The sequence below is a fragment of the Sinohyriopsis cumingii genome, chromosome 9, assembly GCF_028554795.1.
Source record: "Sinohyriopsis cumingii isolate HCF-2022 chromosome 9, ASM2855479v2, whole genome shotgun sequence".
In the NCBI taxonomy this organism is placed as follows: Eukaryota; Metazoa; Mollusca; class Bivalvia; order Unionida; family Unionidae; genus Sinohyriopsis; species Sinohyriopsis cumingii.
In genome coordinates, this window is record NC_142969.1 from 98,192,005 (window position 1) to 98,214,543 (window position 22,539).

At 39.1% G+C, this 22,539-nt stretch overlaps 1 protein-coding gene across 1 annotated transcript in view; it reads left to right on the forward strand.

Annotated features, from left to right (window-relative positions):
- The window catches only part of LOC149792306 (MAM and LDL-receptor class A domain-containing protein 1-like), a 72,784-nt gene that overhangs the window by 15,023 nt on the left and 35,222 nt on the right, over positions 1-22,539 (forward strand). The window contains exons 3-4 of the mRNA XM_089969555.1: positions 15,499-15,846; positions 19,908-19,985. Of these exons, the coding sequence (XP_089825681.1) occupies positions 15,499-15,846; positions 19,908-19,985 (426 nt within the window). The remainder of the gene's footprint in view (positions 1-15,498; positions 15,847-19,907; positions 19,986-22,539) is intronic.

Here is a 22,539-nt window from a genome sequence, read left to right on the forward strand (position 1 = left end):
GGCATTTTCGCCGACTACGTGGATGCCTTTTTGAAACTGAAACAAGAAGGCAGCGGCTATCCTTCCTGGTGTCACACTCCCGAAGACCAAATACAATTCAAAGAGAAATACTATGCACAAGAAGGCATCTCTTTAGACCACATCGAAAAAAACGAAGGCAGGCGATCGTTTGCCAAAGTGATGTTAAATTGCTTGTGGGGTAAAATGGCACAACGACCGTGTTTACCCAAGACGGAATATTTGACAGAACCTTCCCGCTACTTCCAGATGATTCACGACAAAACCAAATACATGAAACACGTGGACGTCGTTCGAGAGGATTTGATCTTGGTCAATTACGAAGAAGATCTGGACTTTGTACAAGACGACCCTTTTGGAAATGTCATCATTGCGGCTTACGTGACAGCTCATGCTCGCTTAAAATTGTACGAAGCTTTAGAACTGTTAGAAGAACGCGTCCTGTACTTTGACACGGACAGTTGCATTTACATCCATCAGCCGATTCAACAGCACCCTGACATCGAAGGAGACCGTTTAGGAGCCTGGACAGACGAGCATCCCGACGACAAGATTCTAAGTTTCGTCAGTGGTGGTCCCAAAAATTACGGCTACGAATACCGGGACAAACAAGGAGAAGTGCACACGACGTGCAAAGTGAAAGGACTGACTCTGAATCATCGTACCAGTCGAGTGGTCAACTTTGGGGTATTGAAAGAAGCCTTGCAATCGGGAGAGGATGGAAACTTTAAAGTGACCACCTATCAACCGAACAAGATTGTACGTTTACCCACTCACCACATCGTCAGTCGACCCTTGGAAAAAGTCTATCAAATTGTATACCAGAAGCGAGTGCGACTTCCCAATCACTTCACCTTACCGTACGGTCACGTCGGTATTGGTCTGTATATGAAAAGGAACCCTAGGCAAGATCGATAGTTCATTGTTCATTGAAGTAACTTACCATGTCGTTGACGAAGAAGAAACCAGATTGGTTAGGAGTCAAATGTTGGATATCACCGAGACCAGGGTTTTGAGGCTTGGACACAAGAGGTGGCCCAGTATGCACGAGAGTTATTCAAGGAAAAAAGTTACTTTTCAACCTGCGTTAGTGACGGTGCCAGAAGAACCCGTCACCCAGGACAGGACTGTCGTGGACAGGCCTGAAAGACCCTTTCGGGAGGACACTTGTGTGACCTTACCCCCTACTATAGAACTGGTTAGAACTTTACCCAAAACATGTTGTACAGACACTTGTGTTTATTCCACATTCATCGTTATCATGTGCCTTTTATTCTTGTACTTAAGCCTTTGGCTTTTATGTATTTTTGTCTTTCGTATTCATGTTTGAAACATTCAATAAACGTGTTCTGCAAAAGTATATAAACTCTTGTCTTGTTTGTTTTTCGTGTCACAAGTGACATTTCTCACACCATGGCTACCTCTGCTGTCTCTGCTCCCTCTTCCTCTACTGTCAAATTGTGATCGTGCCAGTTGGGAGGCTTTGTATCTTCGCCATCCCTTTAACATGCTCATTGCTGGACCTAGCGGTTCGGGCAAAACCGAATTCGTCAAACGTTTGATCGAACATAAACATCATTTGATCGATCGACCCCCTCAACAAATCGTGTGGTGTTACAAAGAGTGGCAATCGGCGTACAGCCTCTTGCGAGAAAGTCAAGGCGATTCCATCGTGTTTGTGGAAGGCATTCCTAAAGAAGACGACGGCATCGTCTCTGACTCCCGTCTCACTCATTTGGTCATTTTCGACGACATGTTAGGAGAAGACGAAGAAGAAATTAAACTGTGGTTCACGCGCAAAGGGCATCACCGTAATGCCAGTGTCGTTTACATCACCCAAAATTTGTTTCAACAAAGTAAAGCCCATCGCACCATCAGTCTCAATGCGCATTACGTGGTCTTGTTTAAAAGCCCTCGAGATAAATCGCAAGTGCAAGTCTTAGCCAAACAGTTAGGAACGCCTTGGCTGACTCAGGCGTACGACGATGCCACTCAAACGCCACACGCCTATTTACTCGTCGATTTGAAACCTACGACTCCCGAGGATTTGCGATTTCGTACCCACTTGTTTCACCACTGGTGCCAAGACGGAGGGCCTGTCCTGTACACGTCTCCGTCCTCGACTTCATTTCACTCCCCATAAAAAATCTATAAAAACCTCAGACCCTTTTTCGTCTGTCTCACTCTCAGTGCGAACATGACGTCCCTTCAGTCGCATCTTCCCGTCAAATTGATTCGTGCCTTGTATGGCATCAGTCGAGAAAAAGATCCACAAACACGAGCTCGTGTCTTAGAAGCTAGTCTCAAAGAAGTCTTACGATGGTTCACGGTGACGGCACGTCAATTACTCCAAGGAATCATTCAGATTCCTCATCAAACCAAACGCTATTTCGATCGAAACAAAGTCGCTTTGGTCCAACTGGCCGATCCCCGCATCGACACTCAAACCAAAAAACAAATCATTTTGAAACCTGGAGGGAGCGGTACTCTAGGAGGGGTCATCATTCGCTCACTCTTAAGATGGGATCCTAATGCCCCCAAAGTTATACCCAAGACAAAAGTCCAACGAAGCCCCAAGAAGAAAAAGACCAGGTCCCCAAGGAGAACTTCTCCAGTGGCAGGACCCTCCTCTGACCAGACACCACCCCGGAAAAAGAAAAGAAGCCCCCAGAAAAAGAAAAGTCCACAGAAAACTAGTCGCAAGAGAGGCACTTCGGCCAGGACGCAACCTTACACTCGCAAACCACGACCTGCCACGGCGGTGACTGCGTCTCCGGCAGCTTCACGTTTGTCCACTTCTCCGTTAATGACACCCAGAACTGAAGAGTACTTGGAGACGTTGATCACACCAAGAACTTCTCCGTTGATGACCCCCAAAAGAACTTCCCCAGTGGCAGGACCTTCCAATTTAGTGGCAGTGGCTGCTGCTCACAAAGTACCTTCTCCCAAAATCAAAGTTCAAGAAAGATCGGGCATGTTACAAAGTTTACTGGATTTGTCCAAGCAAGAACTGGCTCGATTTAGTCCGTTGCGTACCCCTGCACGACGTGTCATGCCTGTCCTCAAACTGATACGACGTAAAGACAATCAGTGGCGACGCGTTCCAGTATAAAAAAGGCCTGTGACCAAGTCGGGTATCAGTGTTTTATCGGTGCTCCTGAAGACTCAAAGATGTCACCCTCCAGAAAACCCCAAGGAAAGAAAAGGAAAGGACTGCCACCACGTTTAGCCAAACATGGGGACATGTTATCTGTCCTGTCCAAAGCTTCTCCACCCCTACGAAAAAAACTCATTCAAACGGCCTCCAAAGAGGTCATCGATACCGTGTGCGAATGTTGTTTGAACGTTTTGAAAGGCACGATCCCTTTGTCCAAACACCAGAAACAATGCTTAAGCAAACATCGTCACGTTCTTCGCCAAATGGTTCGAAAGAAAATTCCCATTCGTCAAAAAAAGAAGATGTTAGTGCAACGTGGAGGCATTTTGCCTCTCTTGCTAGGCCCCATACTGAAAGGAGTCTTGGGAACCATGTTGGGAGGACTGGTGGGAGCAAGATAAAAAGGCCCTCGAAAGTCCCAAGATCTCAGAATCGACCCCTGACAATCCCATGGAAGGACGAAAACTAGCTTTAGTGCCTTACAAACGATGGATGGAATACCATCGGTGGCAAGAACAACGCACCCCGCATTTACCTCCCAATCCCAATTTGAGCGAGATGTCCCAGTTACAACACGAATTGCAGTCCTTGATGGATCGCCAAGATTTGTCCGAAACAGAAAAATCGCAAAAGTACGGTCAACTCTTGCAACGACTGCAACTCTTTAACCAGAAAGCTTTAGACGAAACAGCTCTACCCACTTTGAAAGATTTTAAGACCTTGATGAAAAGTCCAGCACCATCACCAGTACCAGCACCAGTACCACCAGTACCCGTGACCAAGACAGAAAAAGGAGAAGAAGAGGAAGGGTTTCAAACTCCACCAGAAAAAGTACGCAAGTTAACAACACAACCTACCTACAGAATTGGATGGATTAAAAAGATGATGGCCACCCTTCTTCCTCACAAGAGAAAAAGAAAGTGAAGACAGAAGTGAAGACAGAAGTGAAACAAGAACCGATATCCCCCGCTCAGACATCCTTCTCCTCTTCGACGCTTATTGCTGGCCGCACACGCAAAGCATTGCAATCCAAGAAAATACCCCAAGAGAAAAAGAGTAGCATCCTCCAAGAGTGGGTGTCTTATTAACACACCAACCAACACAAAAAAATGGAATAAGTCTTAGCCATCATTTACTACGATCCCTCGCATCCTGCAGGTTACGCAGGAGTTCAAAAATTGTATCGTGCTGCCAAAACTCGACTGAAAAGTCTCCGTTTACCTCAAGTGCAACGATGGTTACAAGAACAAGCTACCTACACTTTACACAAACCCATTCGACGCAAGTTTGCCAGAAGTCGCACCCGAGTGGAAGGCATCGATCATCAATGGCAAGCCGATTTAGCCGATGTCTCTCATTTGGCCAGCTACAATCGTGGCTACAAATATTTGTTTTGTGTCATCGACGTCTTTTCCAAATTTGCCTGGGTCGTGCCCTTGACTTCCAAATCGAGCAGCGAGTTAGTGCGAGCCCTGCAACGAGTGTTGAAACAAAGCGGTCGTCACCCTCTTCGATGGCAAACGGACAAAGGTACCGAATTTGTGAACCAAGCTTTCCAAAAAGAATTAAAGAAACGTGACATTCATTTTTTTACCACCGAGAATCCCGAAACCAAAGCCAGCATCGTGGAACGTTTTCAACGCACTTAGAAAGAACTCATGTGGAAATATTTTACGCATCACCACACTCTGAAGTACATCGACATCTTACCGCACCTGGTGCAAGCGTACAACCAATCTTACCATCGAAGCATCGGACGTGCCCCGCAAGACGTGACTCCCGAGAACGAAGTGTTGGTGTTTGAGCGCCTGTTTGGTACGTCCCCGACGAGGGCTGTCCCCAAGAAAAGTGGAGAGTTGGCCGTAGGAGATTGGGTGCGCATTGGCAAAACCAAACGCACTTTCGACAAAGGTTACTTACCTAACTGGACGACCGAATTGTTTCGCGTCACTGGACGAGTGCATGGCCGTCATCCTGCCGTCTATAAATTGGAAGACATGAACGGAGAAGTGCTCAAAGGAACGTTTTATTTGCCCGAGTTACAACGTGTGACCAAAAAAGAAGACGACGTGTACGACATCGAAAGCATTCTCCATGCAGAACCCGTAAAGTGGGCAAACGACGTGTCAAAGAAGTCAAAGTACGTTGGAAAGGATATCCACCCAGTTTTGATTCTTGGATCGACGCTTCGCAAGTCATCGACTATAAAAAGAAGTGACCATCATGCCTTTTCACACAGCAGACGCACCTACGTCGACCACTCCTCCTTCCCCTAGTTCTTCTGTGCAAGATTTACAAAAACAACCCTTGTGGGTGTGGTGTGGAGAACGTGTGCCTAAAACGCAAATCGTCTTTTTCTGCCAAATCTTCGTGGTGTATTGTGTCATCGGGGCAGCCATCGCCAATTTGAGTTTGCAACAAGGAGACAAACAATTGTGGACCATTTTATTGAGCAGTTGCATCGGTTACCTGCTTCCTAATCCCTCCCTGAAATTCACCTCGAACGGGAACCCCGGGAACCTTGTGTCCAGTGCCAGTGCCAGTCACCACTTCAATCACAACCAGAACCCCATTTTAGACGGGGACACGCCTCTGACGTCCAGTAACCCCTCGGACAGCCACAGAACTCTGGAATTATGAGTCACCAAAACCAATTTTACTTAACTTTACCCAGTGACAGTTCCATGGAGGTGTTTCCCAAGAACACGTTGTGCTGTTACACGGCCAAATTACCTCAGGCCATCCAGTTAGATCACGAAGCCCATTGGGAAGTGGCTTTAGTAGAAATGATTCACCCGACCCAAGTCCTCAATGTCCTTCCCAATCAAAATTTTTTTGATGTGGAAGTTCATGACGAGCAAATGCAACAGTGGATGGATAGCAATGTCAAATATGACAAGAAAACCCGTACACAAAAGTACACCACCTATCACTTGTTCATTCCCCCAGGCTATTATTTTAGTGGTCAACATTTGGTCAGCACCATAACCTCCAGGTTTAATGTCGTGTTTCTGAAAGCTTTGGAGCATGTCAACAAAAATGTCACCATGGAGTACCACAAAGCAGCTCGTCGCTTCTTGATGAAATTTGAACGAAGTAAAATCGTGTCCATTTTATTTTGTCCTGAATTGTTTGACATGTTGGGCGGAGACATGGACATGAGAAAGGCCATGCTCAAGAAAAACGAATTACCCATCGTTTACGACAACGAGTCTTTTAGCAAGTTATTTCGTGCCCCGGTAGAACTGAACCAAGGACTGAATTTGATGTTCGTGTATTCCGATGTGGTGGAGTACAACGTGGTGGGACACACCTCCGTACCGTTACTGCGTGTCATTCCTTTCAAAGTGGATTCTGCCACGAACGCTGACGAGGAAGGTGGAAACACTTACCACGTCCACCGCGAATTTGTCCATCCTCACTATTTGCCTGTCAGTAAGTCGTATTTGGACACGGTCAACATTGCTATAAAAGGAGATCTGGGACAAAATATTCCATTCACCAAAGGAAAAGTCACGGTGAAACTCCATTTTCGAAAACGGTTCTCTCACGACTCGTAAGTCATGTATCCAGTGTACCGAGGGGTTGCTCGACAGCGAGGACACGGTTTAGGAGACATGTTAAAATCGGCCTTTCGTTCGGTGGCCCCGGTGTTGAAACCGATGGTGACACGCGGATTGCACGCCTTGAAAGATGCGGCACTGACGCAAGGCAAAGAATTTCTCCAAAATGTCATCATCGACAAACAAAACCCTAAAGAAGCCTTCATGAGGGCAGGCAAAAATGTCTTGCTGCAAACGGGCAAAGACATTTTAGGCCAACGAGAAACACCTATAAATGCCCTGCACGCTAACGAGTCAGGCATTCAGCAAGGACAAGGCAGAAAGAGACGACGAAGAAAACACCCTTTCACCAGACTTCAAGCAAGAAAGGCCAAGAAAAGAAGAACCGTTCGAGACTTAGACGTTTTCGATTATTGAGAAAAGAGACAAAAAAAAAATGATGCACCGAGAATCTTGCGCTTGTTCCAAGACGGAACTGGATCTGTTTGCCATGCCCCCTACCATGATGACCATGCAAGAATCCCAGTGGGTGGAATTTCACCCCGTCTCCTCACTGACCGATTCCGCTCCCATCGAGTTTGAAATCAAAGGACAGCCCGAAGATTACATCGATCTGAATAGCAGTTACTTGTACCTGAAAGTCAAAATTCTAGATAAGACTGGAGGTGCTATAGACGATGAAGCAGTAGCTCCCGTCAACAATTTCATGCATTCCTTGTTCAGTGGAGTGGACTTGTACTTGAATAACAAACTGGTCAGTAGCAGCATGGATACTTACCCTTATCGTGCCTACCTGGAAAATCTCTTGACGTACGGAATAGATGCCAAGAACACTCATCTCAATGCCTGTGTGGTATGGGAAGCTGACGAACCTACCAAGTTTGAAATATTGGAAACTGATGAAAAGAAAGACAACAATGATGGATTTCTAGAACGAAGAAAGAGAATCACGGGAGCCGACACAAGTTTAGAACTGATGGATCGTTTGCATTTGGACATGTGGTTGCAAGAAAAGTATTTGCTGAACGGGGTGGATGTCCGCCTGAGACTGAATCGTAGCAGTGCCGCTTTCCATTTGATGGCTGATAGTGACGGTTACAAAACCAAAATCCTAGAAGCCAGACTCTACGTACGCCGTGTGGAAGTGTTACCTAAAGTGGGAAACGACATCAGTCAGACGTTGAGTAGAACGACCGCCAAGTATCCCATACGACGCGTGGAAGTGAAAACCTTCACCATTCCCAAGGGACAGCGATCCATGATCGAAGATCATCTGTTCCAAGGACAGTTACCCAAACGTTTGATCGTTGGTATCGTCGAGAATACAGCCTTCAATGGAGCTGCCAAAAAAAATCCTTTCTACTTTCAACACTTTGGCGTGTCCAAAATCGAAGTCAGTCGCGATGGCAAGACCTTGTGTACCCGACCTTTCGAACCTGACTTTACCAAGAAGAATTACTTGAGATCGTACTTGTCCCTGTACGAAGCCACCGGACAGTTAGGAACCAATACCAGTCACGGTATTACGTACGAGGATTATGCAGGAGGCTACGCTTTGTGGGCTTTCGATTTCACTCCAGACCAAGGCAGCGACGAGGGACATTTCCACCCTATAAAATCCGGCCAGATTCGTGTGGAAATTCAGTTTAAAGACCGAGACCCTGATGAAACGGTGAACGTCATCCTGTATGCAGAATTCGATAATACCATAGAAATCAACAGTTTGAGAGAAGTCATCCTAGATTACTAGAAACCATGGAAGACTGTTATCCCTCTTTACCTAGTGGAGATACTTTTAGTGTTGGATTATTGTTAAAAAATGTTAGAGTTCTTGTTGTTTAGTGTTAAGTGATTTTTGAATTAAAAAATGTTGTGTTTTGAAAAAAATTGTTTGATGTTATATTGTTGGATTATTGTTAAAAATGTTAGAGTTGTTGTTTAGTGTTAAGTGATTTTTGAATAAAAAATGTTGTGTTTTGAAAAAAATGCCTTTGTCTTTTGTTTAGCTATAAGAATGTTGGATTGATGCTCTTTCATTTCTTACTATCCCTCTCATGACACTCACTAAACGTTGCGACTCAAAAACCGTGTGGGGGATGTTTTCCTTCACGTCCGCGCTTTAACTTTAAGAACCGGGTTTTTTCCAGTCTAACCATCCATTGTCGACTCATCCTCCTAAGAAGATGTGCTCCAAACTAGCTAAACTCAACGAAGCCTACGTGAATTTGCATAGGGTCAGACACAGTCTGATACCGAAGCCAGAAGAAATAGAGAATGTGAGAATGTTAAAAATCACTGAAGACCTGATAGAAGAGCTCTTCAGATAAGAAATGAACAGGGAAAAAGAAGAATGGACAGAGAAGTACAGACTTCAGAGACAGCAGCAAAAACAACAACAAGAGCAGCAGCAGCAGCAACCTGAACCTGACAGAGGCTTTGTCGATTGCCGTATCGACACCAAAGAGTTCTTCTTTTCTTTCCGAAGAAGCAGACCTATCGCCAGAAAGTCTATCCTCAGAGGACATCGCATTCTTAGAAACTAAAAAAAGAATGCCATAGCAAACAAAAAACAGCCCTTTTCAGGGCTACCCCAATACTCTAGAAAAGTAATAACGATCGATTTGCCAATGTGTGTAGGTAGAGTAGTGTGAAAATAAACACTAACTCTTTTTTAAAAAATGTGAGGGTATGTGTTTGTGTGTTAGTAAGTGCTTAAGTAAGTTGGTATGAATAGTAGATTAAAATCATGTTTTTTTGGTGTTTGAGGTGTATATTTGGAGTTAGATTGGATTGCTTTGCGTATGTGGATAGTCTAATGAAGTGATTTATAAAAAATTTTAAAATAGTGATGGGTAGCATAAAAAGTGAGTGAGTGTTTCTTTTAGGTCCGCGCGTTGTTGTTTTTGGTCATGATGTAGGTAACATCAATTTTATGTTTTTTTAGGGGGATGTTTTCCTTCACGTCCGCGCTTTCACTATAAATTGAAACTCGCTGGGCAGTCTAGCTACCCTTGTTGATTGATCAACACCAAAAATGAACACGAGACTGTCTAAACTGTTGGAACTTCATGTGCATCTGGAATATGCCAGGCGCCTGTTGAATGAACTGGCCGCGGAAGCCATTGTGGAGGAGGGAAGGATAAGAGAGGAGGAGGAAAGAAGAAAAAAATAAGAGGAGGAGAGAAGATATAAAGAAGAAGAGGAAAGAAGATACAAAGAGGAGGAGAGAAGAAACAAAGAAGAGGAGGAGGAGAAGGAAAAGAAGAGAAGAAGAATAAATTTCAGAATCCCAGAGAGCGAAAATTGGGATTCTGAAGCGACATATCCTGCCTCTGCTCTCTCCCCCAAAAAAGTAAAAAGTAACTGGGGGATAAGATGTGTATGTGGCGCCAGGCCTGGAAGGTGCCACCATTAACCAGGTGTCCATGAAGTTCCAAAAAAACAGCCCTTTTCAGGGCTACCCAATACTCTAGAAAAGAAATAACCATCAATTTGCCAATGTGTAGGTAGAGTAGTGTGAATATAATCACTAACTCTTTTTTAAGATAGTGTGAGGGTATGTGTTTGTGTGTTTGTGTTTGTGTGTTTGTGTTTGTACCCGCTCACGTACGATTGTGTGGATAGTAGATTATGGATTTGTTTATTGTTTCTTAGCGTATGTGTTTGTGTTTGTGTGTTTGTGTTTGTACCCGCTCACGTACGATTGTGTGAATAGTAGATTATGGATTTGTTTATTGTTTCTTAGCGTATGTGTTTGTGTTTGTGTGTTTGTGTTTGTACCCGCTCACGTACGATTGTGTGGATAGTAGATTTTGGATTTGTTTATTGTTTCTTAGCGTATGTGTTTGTGTGTTTGTGTTTGTGTGTTTGTGTTTGTGTGTTTGTGTTTGTGTGTTTGTGTTTGTACCCGCTCACGTACGATTGTGTGAATAGTAGATTATGGATTTGTTTATTGTTCTTAGCGTATGTGAAGAGTATAGTTTGGGTTTTGTAAGCGCTCACGTAAGATTGTGTGGATAGTAGATTATGGATTTTGTTTATTGTTTCTTAGCGTATGTGGAGAGTATAGTTTGGGTTTTTATTATATGAAATGAGAAAGTATAGTTTGGGTTTTATTATATGAAATGAAAAAGTAGGGGGATGTTTTCCTTCACGTTCGCGCGTTGTTTGGTCATGATCTAGGTCAGATCAATTTTACGTTTTAGGGGGATGTTTTCCTTCACGTACGCGCTTTAAGTATAAGAACCCACAGTATTCGTCGTTCAAACCATTCTGCAAAGAATAAAAAAAGAAGATGGCTTCTAACCAAATGGACAAAATACAAACATTACAAGACGTTTTAGACAACTTAGGAATGATGGAGCAGATGTTAATAAGACTGGTTGAAGACCATTATTCCTATAGTCCCCATCGTGTAAAGATGGAAATTAATCACTTAAAAAAGGTAAAGGACAAGATTAGTGGTGTCATGAAAGAGATAAAGGAGGAGAAGGAGGATGAAGAGGAAAGAATAAGAATAAGCAAATGGAACGAAAAGATTGAAAAAGAAGAAGAAAATGAGAAGAGGAAGAAAGAAGAGGAGGAAGAGAAGAAGAAGAAAGAAGAGCAGGAGAAAAAGAAAGAGAAGAAGAGAAAGAGTGTTGGAGATAAAATAAGAACTTGGTGGAGAAAAAGAAGAAATTAGAAGCAGAAGAAGAAGAAAACCCAAAGGCCCTTTTCAGGGCCAGCCATATTTCTCGAAAAGAGATAGCCTTTCCATTGCCTACCCTTTTTTAAAATTTAAATTTAAATTTAAATTTAAATTTAAAAAATTTTTTAAAAAATCCCAAAAGCCCAAACTCTATTCCCCATGTTAATTTCCCCTTGTCGCTAGACAGACCCACACTATAGTTCCATGTTAAATTCCCTTTGTCGCTAGAGTGACCCACAATTTTTCTCCATGTTAATTTCCCTTGTCGCTAATCTGACCCACGATTTTTCACCATGTTAAATTTCCCTTGTCGCTAATCTGACCCAGGGGTCTCTGTAATGCTAATTCCCATTGTCGCTAATGTACCCCACTTAACTACTGTCGGATGTGGATTACATCTAACGAAGACACTGAGCACAGCTCTTTGTGTGTGTGTGTGTGTGTGTGTGTGTGTGTGTGTTGGATTTTTAATGTAATTCTATATTTTAAAAAATAAGTCATGTCGTTACGATGTCTGCTGGAGTGTGAGCCTTTTTAGTGATGACTTGAAAACGGGCATCATGCCGCAGACAGGTGGCATCATGTCACACCCAGTAATATTAAAAGGACTCCAGACCGATTATATATAACACTAGCCTCTTAATGGTGAGCACCTAGTACCATTTTATAAGTCATTGGTTTGAATGGGTTCTAACCCGAGGCGGTTGCTCTAGCCACCGGGCCACCGAAGCGGTCTAGCACAGCTTTGTGAATGAGATGTTTATTTATAAAGTAATTGAACGATGAATGAATCTGGCACCGTACTCGTGAGCATCACGTCGTACAATGGAAAACGGTATCATTTATAAATGGAACCAATCAGAGCATCCAACGAGTAATCAAATGAGAATCCAAGTATGGAACTCAAAATTAAATACGATCTATATATGGATTCACCACAGGGATGATCAGTGTATTGCATTTATAAACAGATATGCATGATATATAGATCTCTCACACACAATGATTAATGTATATAAATTATACACAAATATAAACAATTTATGGTTCATCGACATGTATGATGTATGAATAATTAAATTTCATTCTTGTAACTATATTGAATTATATTTTCACCCATATGGTGCTAGTTAATAACATTCATTCAAAAGGGAAACATATATGTATCTCGTGGGCCCAACTGGACAATTACGATGCATTTTGGTTCAACTGCGCTTGTCGAATGGTCTAAGAGCAACCACACAGGCCACGTACATCCCACCCTGCCGTAAAATCCCTGTTCAGCCTCTTATTCTTGCATACATGTTGGTCCCGTTGGTGGCCACTACTGTTCTCTATTCAACGTCACCATCGACCGCAAGGTCTCCGTTACCCGAAATCGGAAAGAGAGTTCTACGACTTTCCAGGGATAAGCAACACAAATACAAGAATTCAGCCATAAAATACATAACATACGGTTAAATACGAATATTACGACGTACGTTACGCTTGCGCGAATATGAATTGGCTCGTTACAAATTAAAATATTTCATCGGAACTAGAGTACCGCATTCACTATTTTGAAATAGCCCCGGCGTAAAACAACAATCACCCTAGGGTAATGCTCTACGATGCAAGGAAACATAAGTACATTTTCGTTCATATATGATGCGCGAATATTTTACTACGCACAATATCGAGACAGATACCTTGCATTGTCTTACAATGAGCTGCAGTGTTCTATTCAGTACCATTTACCTATGCGTTTCAGATATGCTATCATTTTAGCCCTCAGTGCTTTCTAATGGACAAATTTCACATAGCTAGCCCGATGTTAGCCCTCAATGCTTTCTAATGAACGAACTTCACATAGCTAGCCCCATGTTAGCCCTCAATGCTTTCTAATGGACAAATTTCACATAGCTAGCCCCATGTTAGCCCTCAGTGCTTTCTAATGGACAAACTTCACATAGCTAGCCCGATGTTAAACCTCAATGCTTTCGAATGGACGAACTTCACATAGCTAGCCCGATGTTAGCCCTCAATGCTTTCAAATGAACGAACTTCACATAGCTAGCCCGATGTTAGCCCTCAATGCTTTCTAATGGACGATCTTCACATAGCTAGCCCCATGTTAGCCCTCAGTGCTTTCTAATGGACAAACTTCACATAGCTAGCCCCATGTTAGCCCTCAATGCTTTCTAATGGACGAACTTCACATAGCTAGCCCGATGTTAGCCATCAATGCTTTCTAATGGACACATTTCACATAGTTAGCCCGATGTTAGCCCTCAATGCTTTCTAATGGACAAACTTCACATAGCTAGCCCCATGTTAGCCCTCAATGCTTTCTAATGGACAAATTTCACATAGCTAGCCCGATGTTAGCCCTCAGTGCTTTCTAATGGACAAATTCCACATAGCTAGCCCGATGTTAAACCTCAATGCTTTCTAATGGACGAACTTCACACAGCTAGCCCCAAGTTAGCCCTCAATGCTTTCTAATGGAGAAACTTCACATAGCTAGCCCCATGTTAGCCCTCAATGCTTTCTAATGGACAAATATCACATAGTTAGCTACATGTTAGCTCTCAATGCTTTCTAATGGACAAACTTCACATAGCTAGCCCCATGTTAACCCTCAATGCTTTATAATGGTCAAATTTCACATAGCTAGCCCCTTGTTAACGTGGCTAAGATCAGCTGCAGTGTCTGTGGATTCAAATGGAGATAGAGGATTTCTCCCACTAACGAAGACCACGATCCTACGCTAATGGAAGCTATGGAATGGTAAAATACTGAATAGATGATTTGATGGAAACCATTGGATACAACGGTAAGCCTTCATATATATGATTTGATGGAAACCATTGGATGCAACGGCAAGCCTTCATATAGATGATTTGATGGAAACCATTGGATACAATGGTAAGTCTTCATATAGATGATTTGATGGAAACCATTGGATGCAACGGTAAGACTTCATGTAGATGATTTGATGGAAACCACTGGATACAACGGTAAGCATTCAAATTGCTATATTTTGATTCTGATCTATTCAATGAATGATGAGGTAGGTTGGGGGGGAGGGGAATAAATCTCGTTCACTATCAGAATCAGTTATGTTTTTTAGTTACAGTAGCAGTAGTAGCAGCTGTTTCTCTAATTATTGTCGTACTAATTGATCTGATTTGCTGGAATATGCATGTGACTAGTAAAATTTGACGAATGAAAATTGTATACGTGTACATATATTTACATGGTAATTCTGAGCACAAAAATAAAAATATTTTGATCGTTAAGAACACCTTGGGTTAAGTGGGTCCTCCCCTCGAATTACTCATTGTCCGTCTTTCTAAATAATAAAAGAAGACATTTTCATCTCCAAAAGTAACCAACTTCATATTTTTCCTTCCATTATATATTTACATTTTTCAAGCAATAAGCAACCAGTGTTTGCTGTGTCACCAGAAGATAAATAAAACACTTTAAACTTTTGAATATTATTTTAGCTCTCTGACATTGAAGGAAAATTAAGCCATAATATATTGATCGATATATAATTATCTTATAATAGTTATTCTGTCGTTGCTATTTATAATCACTCCACTGTCCTGACTCTTGAAAGGTCATCCTTGGTAGTTTTGCATCTTTTCTTACAGCGATTAAAAATTATTTCATTTACTTTCAGGCTGTGAAAGATCCTCTAAACCATGAGCAACGTCAGGAGTGTGTGGAGGAACATAAGGGTGCTCATTTATCTCATATCCAGCAAGAAGATAAAGACATTAATGGAAGTACATAGCCATAAGGACTTCGATTTTAATGCGACACTAAAGACGTAGAGAAGAAAAGAAAAGCATGTAATATTTAAGCTAAAAGCTTGTAGTGCGCTTTCCCATGAATACATTATACAAATTAGAGAAATAAAATACTATGCAAATACGTATAGGTTTTCTATATTTGTTTGAGTTTTTCACTTCCATGATGCTAATGCACATTTGAAAAACATTTGTCATGAGTGAATAACCTTTTATACGCATGTTGTCACTTCGAGGATCACACAATTTGCTTTGTCTTTTATCCTTCAGATACGGCAGACTACTACATGATTATGAATGCATCAAGAAACAAAGAAGGAGATAGGGTAGTACTACAACGCACGGTGTCTGATCATGAGGGTCGTGTCTGTCTTTCTTTCTGGTATCATATGTATGGATTACACATGGGAACTCTGAACGTTAACGTGAGAAGAAATGGCGATTCTCCACTTTTGGTGTGGTCTAAAACTGGAAACCAATTCACAGACTGGATTAATGCAGCTGTAGACCTGGAAATCGGTTCAAAAGTCATTATTGAGTTTGAAGCTATAAGAGGAAATGGATCTTACGGTAGCATGGCGTTAGATGATGTTTCCCTGACCTATGAATCTTGTTTCAGTAAGTAAATGATTCATGTGCAAATTCCAACTTTCTCCCGAATATAATATGTTTGCTACAGTTCTGTATCTCTTTTAATAGGTTGTATTCACCAAGGACCTGTAAACTGTTTTATTGATTAGACAATGATTTTAACAATGGAATATCTTTCATACGCAAATATATGACATTATATACTAATTGATAGCTAAATCGAGTATACTTCTTTGTTGTTTTGCTTGATCACGGAATTAGCTAGAGCACCTTGGAGTAAATTCATCGCATACAGGTATTGATCCAATCAGTGTTTGAAATAATTTTCGATTTGTATTTACGTTCTGATTATGGGAATTTAACTGGATAAAAGTAAACTTAACTTGAGTTTGACCATTCAAAAGTGTTACTTTAATAACTAAACTTTAAAACATGTCGGTGGAAAATGGTGTTAGTATCATCACCAGTTGATTTTTTAAACTACGGTATGAAACAAAACAAGACAAGACTTGACAAAACTCTAGTTGTAAAGATTACAACGTATGACGTACATGATAAAGAACTTGAATATAGCGTGTGGTGTTATTATATAATACTTAATATGGTTTAAAAGATTCGGAAAAATTTAAAAACCTGCACATTTTTTAAGAGTCGTGCCTTACTTGTATTCAAAGACTTATTATTTGTGTTATGATGGAATTTTTATCATAAACTTCTTTTCACTTCTTGCTTTGAGAAGGAAATACTCATAACTTAAGAAATGTCCTTGCCCATGGTCATAGAGAGAGAGAGAGATGGAAGGAAAAGAGTTCAGGCTCTGTTAAAAGAAGTGTCACTCTTAACGGTGTAGATACATACGGCCACATGTCGATAGGTACGGCGGGATCGACTGTAAGGAAAGACAGATCCCTATGATTCTCTATGAACAAATTTTATTTAGATAATTGATATATTCAAAGATATATCTATAAAACTTGAGATTTTGAAGCACACGAAATACATATTCAATTACACATTTCCTTCGAGCTTACCAAATTCATACATTTGTATAATTTCTGCGTTTTAGAATATAATACAGATAGCTAGATCTCGAATAAATTCATGATAGCCAAATAGTATAAAATTTAATAGCTGCGATATAATAAACCAATCAGTTGGAGAAATGTATTTTGCTAAAATTAAAAATAGAATACTAATTTGGAATAGGTTGCTCAAACATTATTCTTTATTACTTAAAGAATCATTTATTTCCAAATTAAATCTAAACATGAAGTTAGTAGCGAATTTGTTGTTTTCAATAACAAGATGTACCATAAATACAAATGAATATAAATTATTTGAAACAATTAAACATTCCATTTCATTATAATATCAAATAGGAAGAACTAAACAAAAATTGAAAAAATATAAAGTCTAGATTGATCTTTACACTGAAAATCTCAGCATTAAGAAGTCTTTATACTTTAAAGAAGTTTACGAACACAGACGATTCTTACCATGCAAGGAAATGCAGAGCCCTGTGATTCCCGATGAACGAATTGACTTTGCGCAAGCTTGCTCTCAATTTATACGCAGTACTTGTAGTCGTTCATTTCGAATCAGATCATGGCTCTCGTCCTTTATCACGGCAAACGCGTATATCATGTAGCTTACTCATCCATTAGGGATTTAGGAATTTGCCTGTTCAGCAGCTTCCCACCAAGTCTAAATTGCTGAACTTAGGATACAAGAGAAACGTATTTTACTAGCTTTTGCTCTTGCTCATAAAGAGCAATCTTTCTTAAAATAGTATAAAGTTGAAGTACAGAAATATATAAAATTAATCTCAATATATTTTTGTGGAAAATTACTTTCTAAATAATTTAATCAAAAATTAACTTTGATACAATTTAGATAAAATTTCAATCTTAATACTTTTACTTAAAACTTCTGTCCTAATATATGTATATACGTTAGTTCTGGAAGTGTAAAAATGAGGTATAAGATTCCGCTTTTCATCAAGAAATAATAACATGGAAGACGATGATGATATTCATCCCGAATATATTGAGACTGACAGTGTCCAATATCTTTCGTTGTAGGGAACATTTCCCTGTCTAATAGATTCAATGGGAAACATGTGATTTGCAGTTCTAAACTTAATTGTTTTCAGATATATCTTTTGTTTATGAGATAGAGATCTTTTCTAAATCCAAAATAGTTTTAAATAACCTGTAATTAAGACCGATAGATGATGTATTGATGTTAACTGTCAAAACATGTATATACTTAGAATAATTTGGAAGACTAAGTAGTGAATGTGGAAAATTTAGGCTCATATAAAATAAAGAAGGAAAAACAAGTGTTTGTACCGTAGGTTCAAATGGGATTGTAAAATGAGGAAATTTAACATGGGTGGGACTATAGCGGGTCATGGGAAAGTTGAACATAGGTTAGGACTGTCTTGGATGAATAGGAATTGAAGAGGTGTAACTTTATGGTACTGAACACCGGCAACAATGTTGCAACTGACTGACCTCAATCGGGAAGAACAGTGGAGCAAGGGCAGACCTGAATACGCGTTACTCTTTTGACAAATATAGACGGAGACGTTTCCAAAATTGAATTGTGTGACTATTTTAGCCTTTATCGTGTTTTTCAAGGTAATTCAGCATGACACCATGTTTGTTATGATCATAAATAAGGAAGTTGGTAATTTTCATCTATCACAAAAATCTCTGATGACTATTAGCAAAAAGAAAACATAATTCTAAAACGTTTATTATTTGGCTCAAACACTTGAATAAGATCACTTTCATCCTGTGTTATCATAGTTGGATACCCGTCATGAATGAAGACGCGGTTGATAACAACCTTGTTCCTTAATCTCCCTAGTTTCTGCTTCTAAGCCACATGGATTTGTACTGTTTATAACGGGGGGGGGGGGGGGCGGGGGGCTTATATTGTTTCAAAGTATTCTCTCACGCATTTAAAACGATTTCATTCAAAAATCAAAATCAAATCAGCAATCTTAAAGGATTCAATTCTTAAAAGAATTCTTACAAAATTTTATGTCCAAATAGAGCTGCATTGTAAATGCGTTTCATATGCATCATATAGAAAGAAATTTGGTGAGATGTGCTTTTGGCACTATCCAAGTCCCCCGAAATTATGTTGAAGCATGGATATTTTATAAAGATCTTCGTTTAAAACATTTATTATCCTTTGTGTGTTTTTGTATATGTAGGAAAATACAAAATATCTTTCCATACTGATCATTGAATTATGAATTTTTGCATATATAAAAAGTGTTATACAGTGTTATACATAATATATTTTGCATATATAAAAGTGTTATACAGTGTTATGCATAATTTGTTTTACATATATAAAAAGTGTTATACGGTCTTGTACACAAAAGGTTTTGCAAATATATATGAAAAGTCTTACACAATGTTATACATAATAAGTTTTGTATAAATAAAAATTATTATACAGTGTTATACATAAAGTGTTTTCCATATATATAAAAGTGTTATACAATATTATATTTAATAATTTTGCATATAAAAAGTGTTAAACAATCTCATGCATAATATTCTTTGCATATATAAAATGTGTTAAACAGTGTTATACATAATATTGTTTGCATATATAAAACGTATTATACAGTGTTATACATAATACCTTTTGCATATGTAAAAAGAGTTGAACAGTGTAATACATAATATTTTTTTGCATATATAAAAAATGTTAAACAGTGGTATCCATAATAATTTTTGCATATATATAAAACGTGTTATACAGTATTATAGATAATAATGTTTGCATATAGAAAGTGTTAAACAATGTTATGCACAATGTTTTGCATATATAAAAAGTGTAATACAGTATTATACATAATATGTTTGCATATATAAAAAGTGCTATACAGTGTTATACATAATAATTTTTGCATATATAAAAAATGTTATACAGTATTAAACATAATAATTTTTGAATATGTAAAAAGTGTTAATACTTCAAACAGTTTGGTGCACATTTTCATAAACGAGCTGGTAATCAAGCAATATTCAACTTGCTTTCTTTCTTTTTCATTACTTCGTCAGACTGCGCATTTGATGATGACTTCTGCCTATGGAAAGAGAATACAAGTTGGATGATCTCTCCTCATGAATCCAAATTAGGTAAAGTAATCCACATATGTATGGTAACGATCAAAATTAACACGATAATCTCGAAATATTTAGATAAGTCTGTGAAAGTAAAGGTATGCAATTGTTCCCAAGGTTTACGGATTACCAGGTAAAAGGTGATAGAGATATATTTCAGCTCCGAGCAACATCACAAAAACATTTCATGAGAAACTATCATTTACTTTTGTGGATACAGTGATTACACGAATCAACAAAACTCTTCTGGAGTCAGACTCGACTTGCAAGAACGTTTTCATAGCAAATCAACTATGTGAAGTAGATGGGATAGTATTGGGCACAAGAAACGTTATATATCTTGCATTTGCCATTTGATTTATTTTGGTGCTCTGGTGAGGCATTTGTTTGGCCCAACCAACCTTAATACACTCGATAAATTGCATTTCAAATTTTGTATATCAAGACAAATGTTGTACATATGAGGCACTGTTAATAAAACTTGCGTTAAAACTTTATGTACACAAACATATATTATGTACACAAACATATATTTCGTTCTGTACAACAGAACGATATTCGTGCCTGTTTCTTGTTGAATTTTCACATTAACGTTTTAAAATGTAATTAAAATTGCATCATTTGTTTAGAGCACGACGGATTTAATCATAATTCATATTCACCTATAACGCAACACAATTCATTCGATACATGCTGAAAAATACTGACCTCTGTACAAGTAATATGTCCTGTTCGTTATGAAAGAGTGCATTTTTTATACAGCACAGAGCCTTATGGGAACCGACACGCGCCACTTCTAACAAATATCATCTGCATCACCTTTAATTAGCATTTATTTTCATTTGACATGTTTATGTCAGGAATAAAAACGTCTAAAGACAAATGGACTAAAATGAATGTTTACAGTATTTGAATATACAGAAATGCACAGTAAGCAGCTTTGAATAATAATAATAATAATAATAATAATAATAATAATAATAATAATAATAATAATAATTATAATAATTATAATAATAATTATTATTATAGATGCTACTTTCAACATTATTTTAAATAATTGCTGAGTAGCCTGACTAAATTGTATTGTTTCTGATTTTCGAAAAGGTAAATCATGTATATATCATGTATTTATTAATTTCAAATATATATTTATTTTTAACACCCACATTTAATTACCCAAGATAACACTACGTCAATCATATAATTTCCCTTCGTTTTATTACACATGTCCATTATTATCAATGACTACTTTTATGTATAGAATTATATTCATATAACACGTTCGGTTTTGTTCTTAAGCAAGGTAAAATATTACTTTTTTAAACACTTGAAAGATAAATATTAATTATAATATTAATTTAAATTGTCATTAGCAATGTTGGTTAATTGAGTATTATGCAAGCCTACCTCCCAACATCCACACAGCGCAACCACCACAACCAGCTTTTTGTAACAATTTGTCCATTTGCACATTGTCCTTGGTTTGGAGGTATAATAATTTTGCAATTCTTGCAATTAATATTAGTGGGTTCGAGCCTCGGGTTCGGCCTATGTGGGTATGTGAGAAAGCTTGTCTGTAGCTCCTCGTGGGTCGGTGGTTCTTTCCGGGGGTTTACCGGGTTCTTCATCCACCATTAATACTGGCTGCCATGTATAACCTATCTTATGCTTTAAAAAAATGACGTTAAGCCCCACAACAACAACAACAACAACATCCACAATTGATATTATGATCTTGGCAACGGTATGAACGTAAATCCATGCTATAGTTGGGGCAACGGTATGAACATAAATCAGTGCTATTGTTGGGGCAATGATATAGACATAAATCCATGTTATAGTTGGGGCAACGGTATGAACATAAATCAGTGCTATTGCTGGGGCAATGATATAGACATAAATCCATGTTATAGTTGGGTCAACGGTATGAACATAAGTCAGTGCTATTGCAGGGGCAATGATATAGACATCGTCGGGGCAATAGTACGAACATACATCCATGCTATAGTTAGGGCAGCGGAATGAACATAAATCCATGCTATAGTTGGGGCAAAGGTATAAACATGAATCAGTGCTATAGTTGGGGCAATGGTATGAACATAAATCCATGCCATAATTGGGTTAATAATAGAGACACAAGTCCATGCTATAGTTGGGGCAACGGTATGGACATAAATATATGCTATAATTGGTTTCATATTACAGATATGAGTCCATGCTGTAGATAGGGCAGTAGTATAGACATAAATCCATTCTCTAGTTGGGGCAACGCTATAGACCTAAATCAATGCCATAGTTGGGGTAACGGTAAAGACATAAATCCATGCCATAGCTGCGGTAACAGTATAGACATAAATCCATGCTCCAGTTGGGGCAATAGTATATACATAAATTCATGCTCTAGTTGGGGCAACGGTATAGACCTAAATCCATGATATAGTTTGGGGAAAATTGTATTGTCTTAATAATCAATACTAAATAATAATTTTTGACCAAATAAAAACATGATTGGTTCTCTCAGGTTTCAATAGTTCAACATTTTGTATATTTTGACCTTTCAACTATG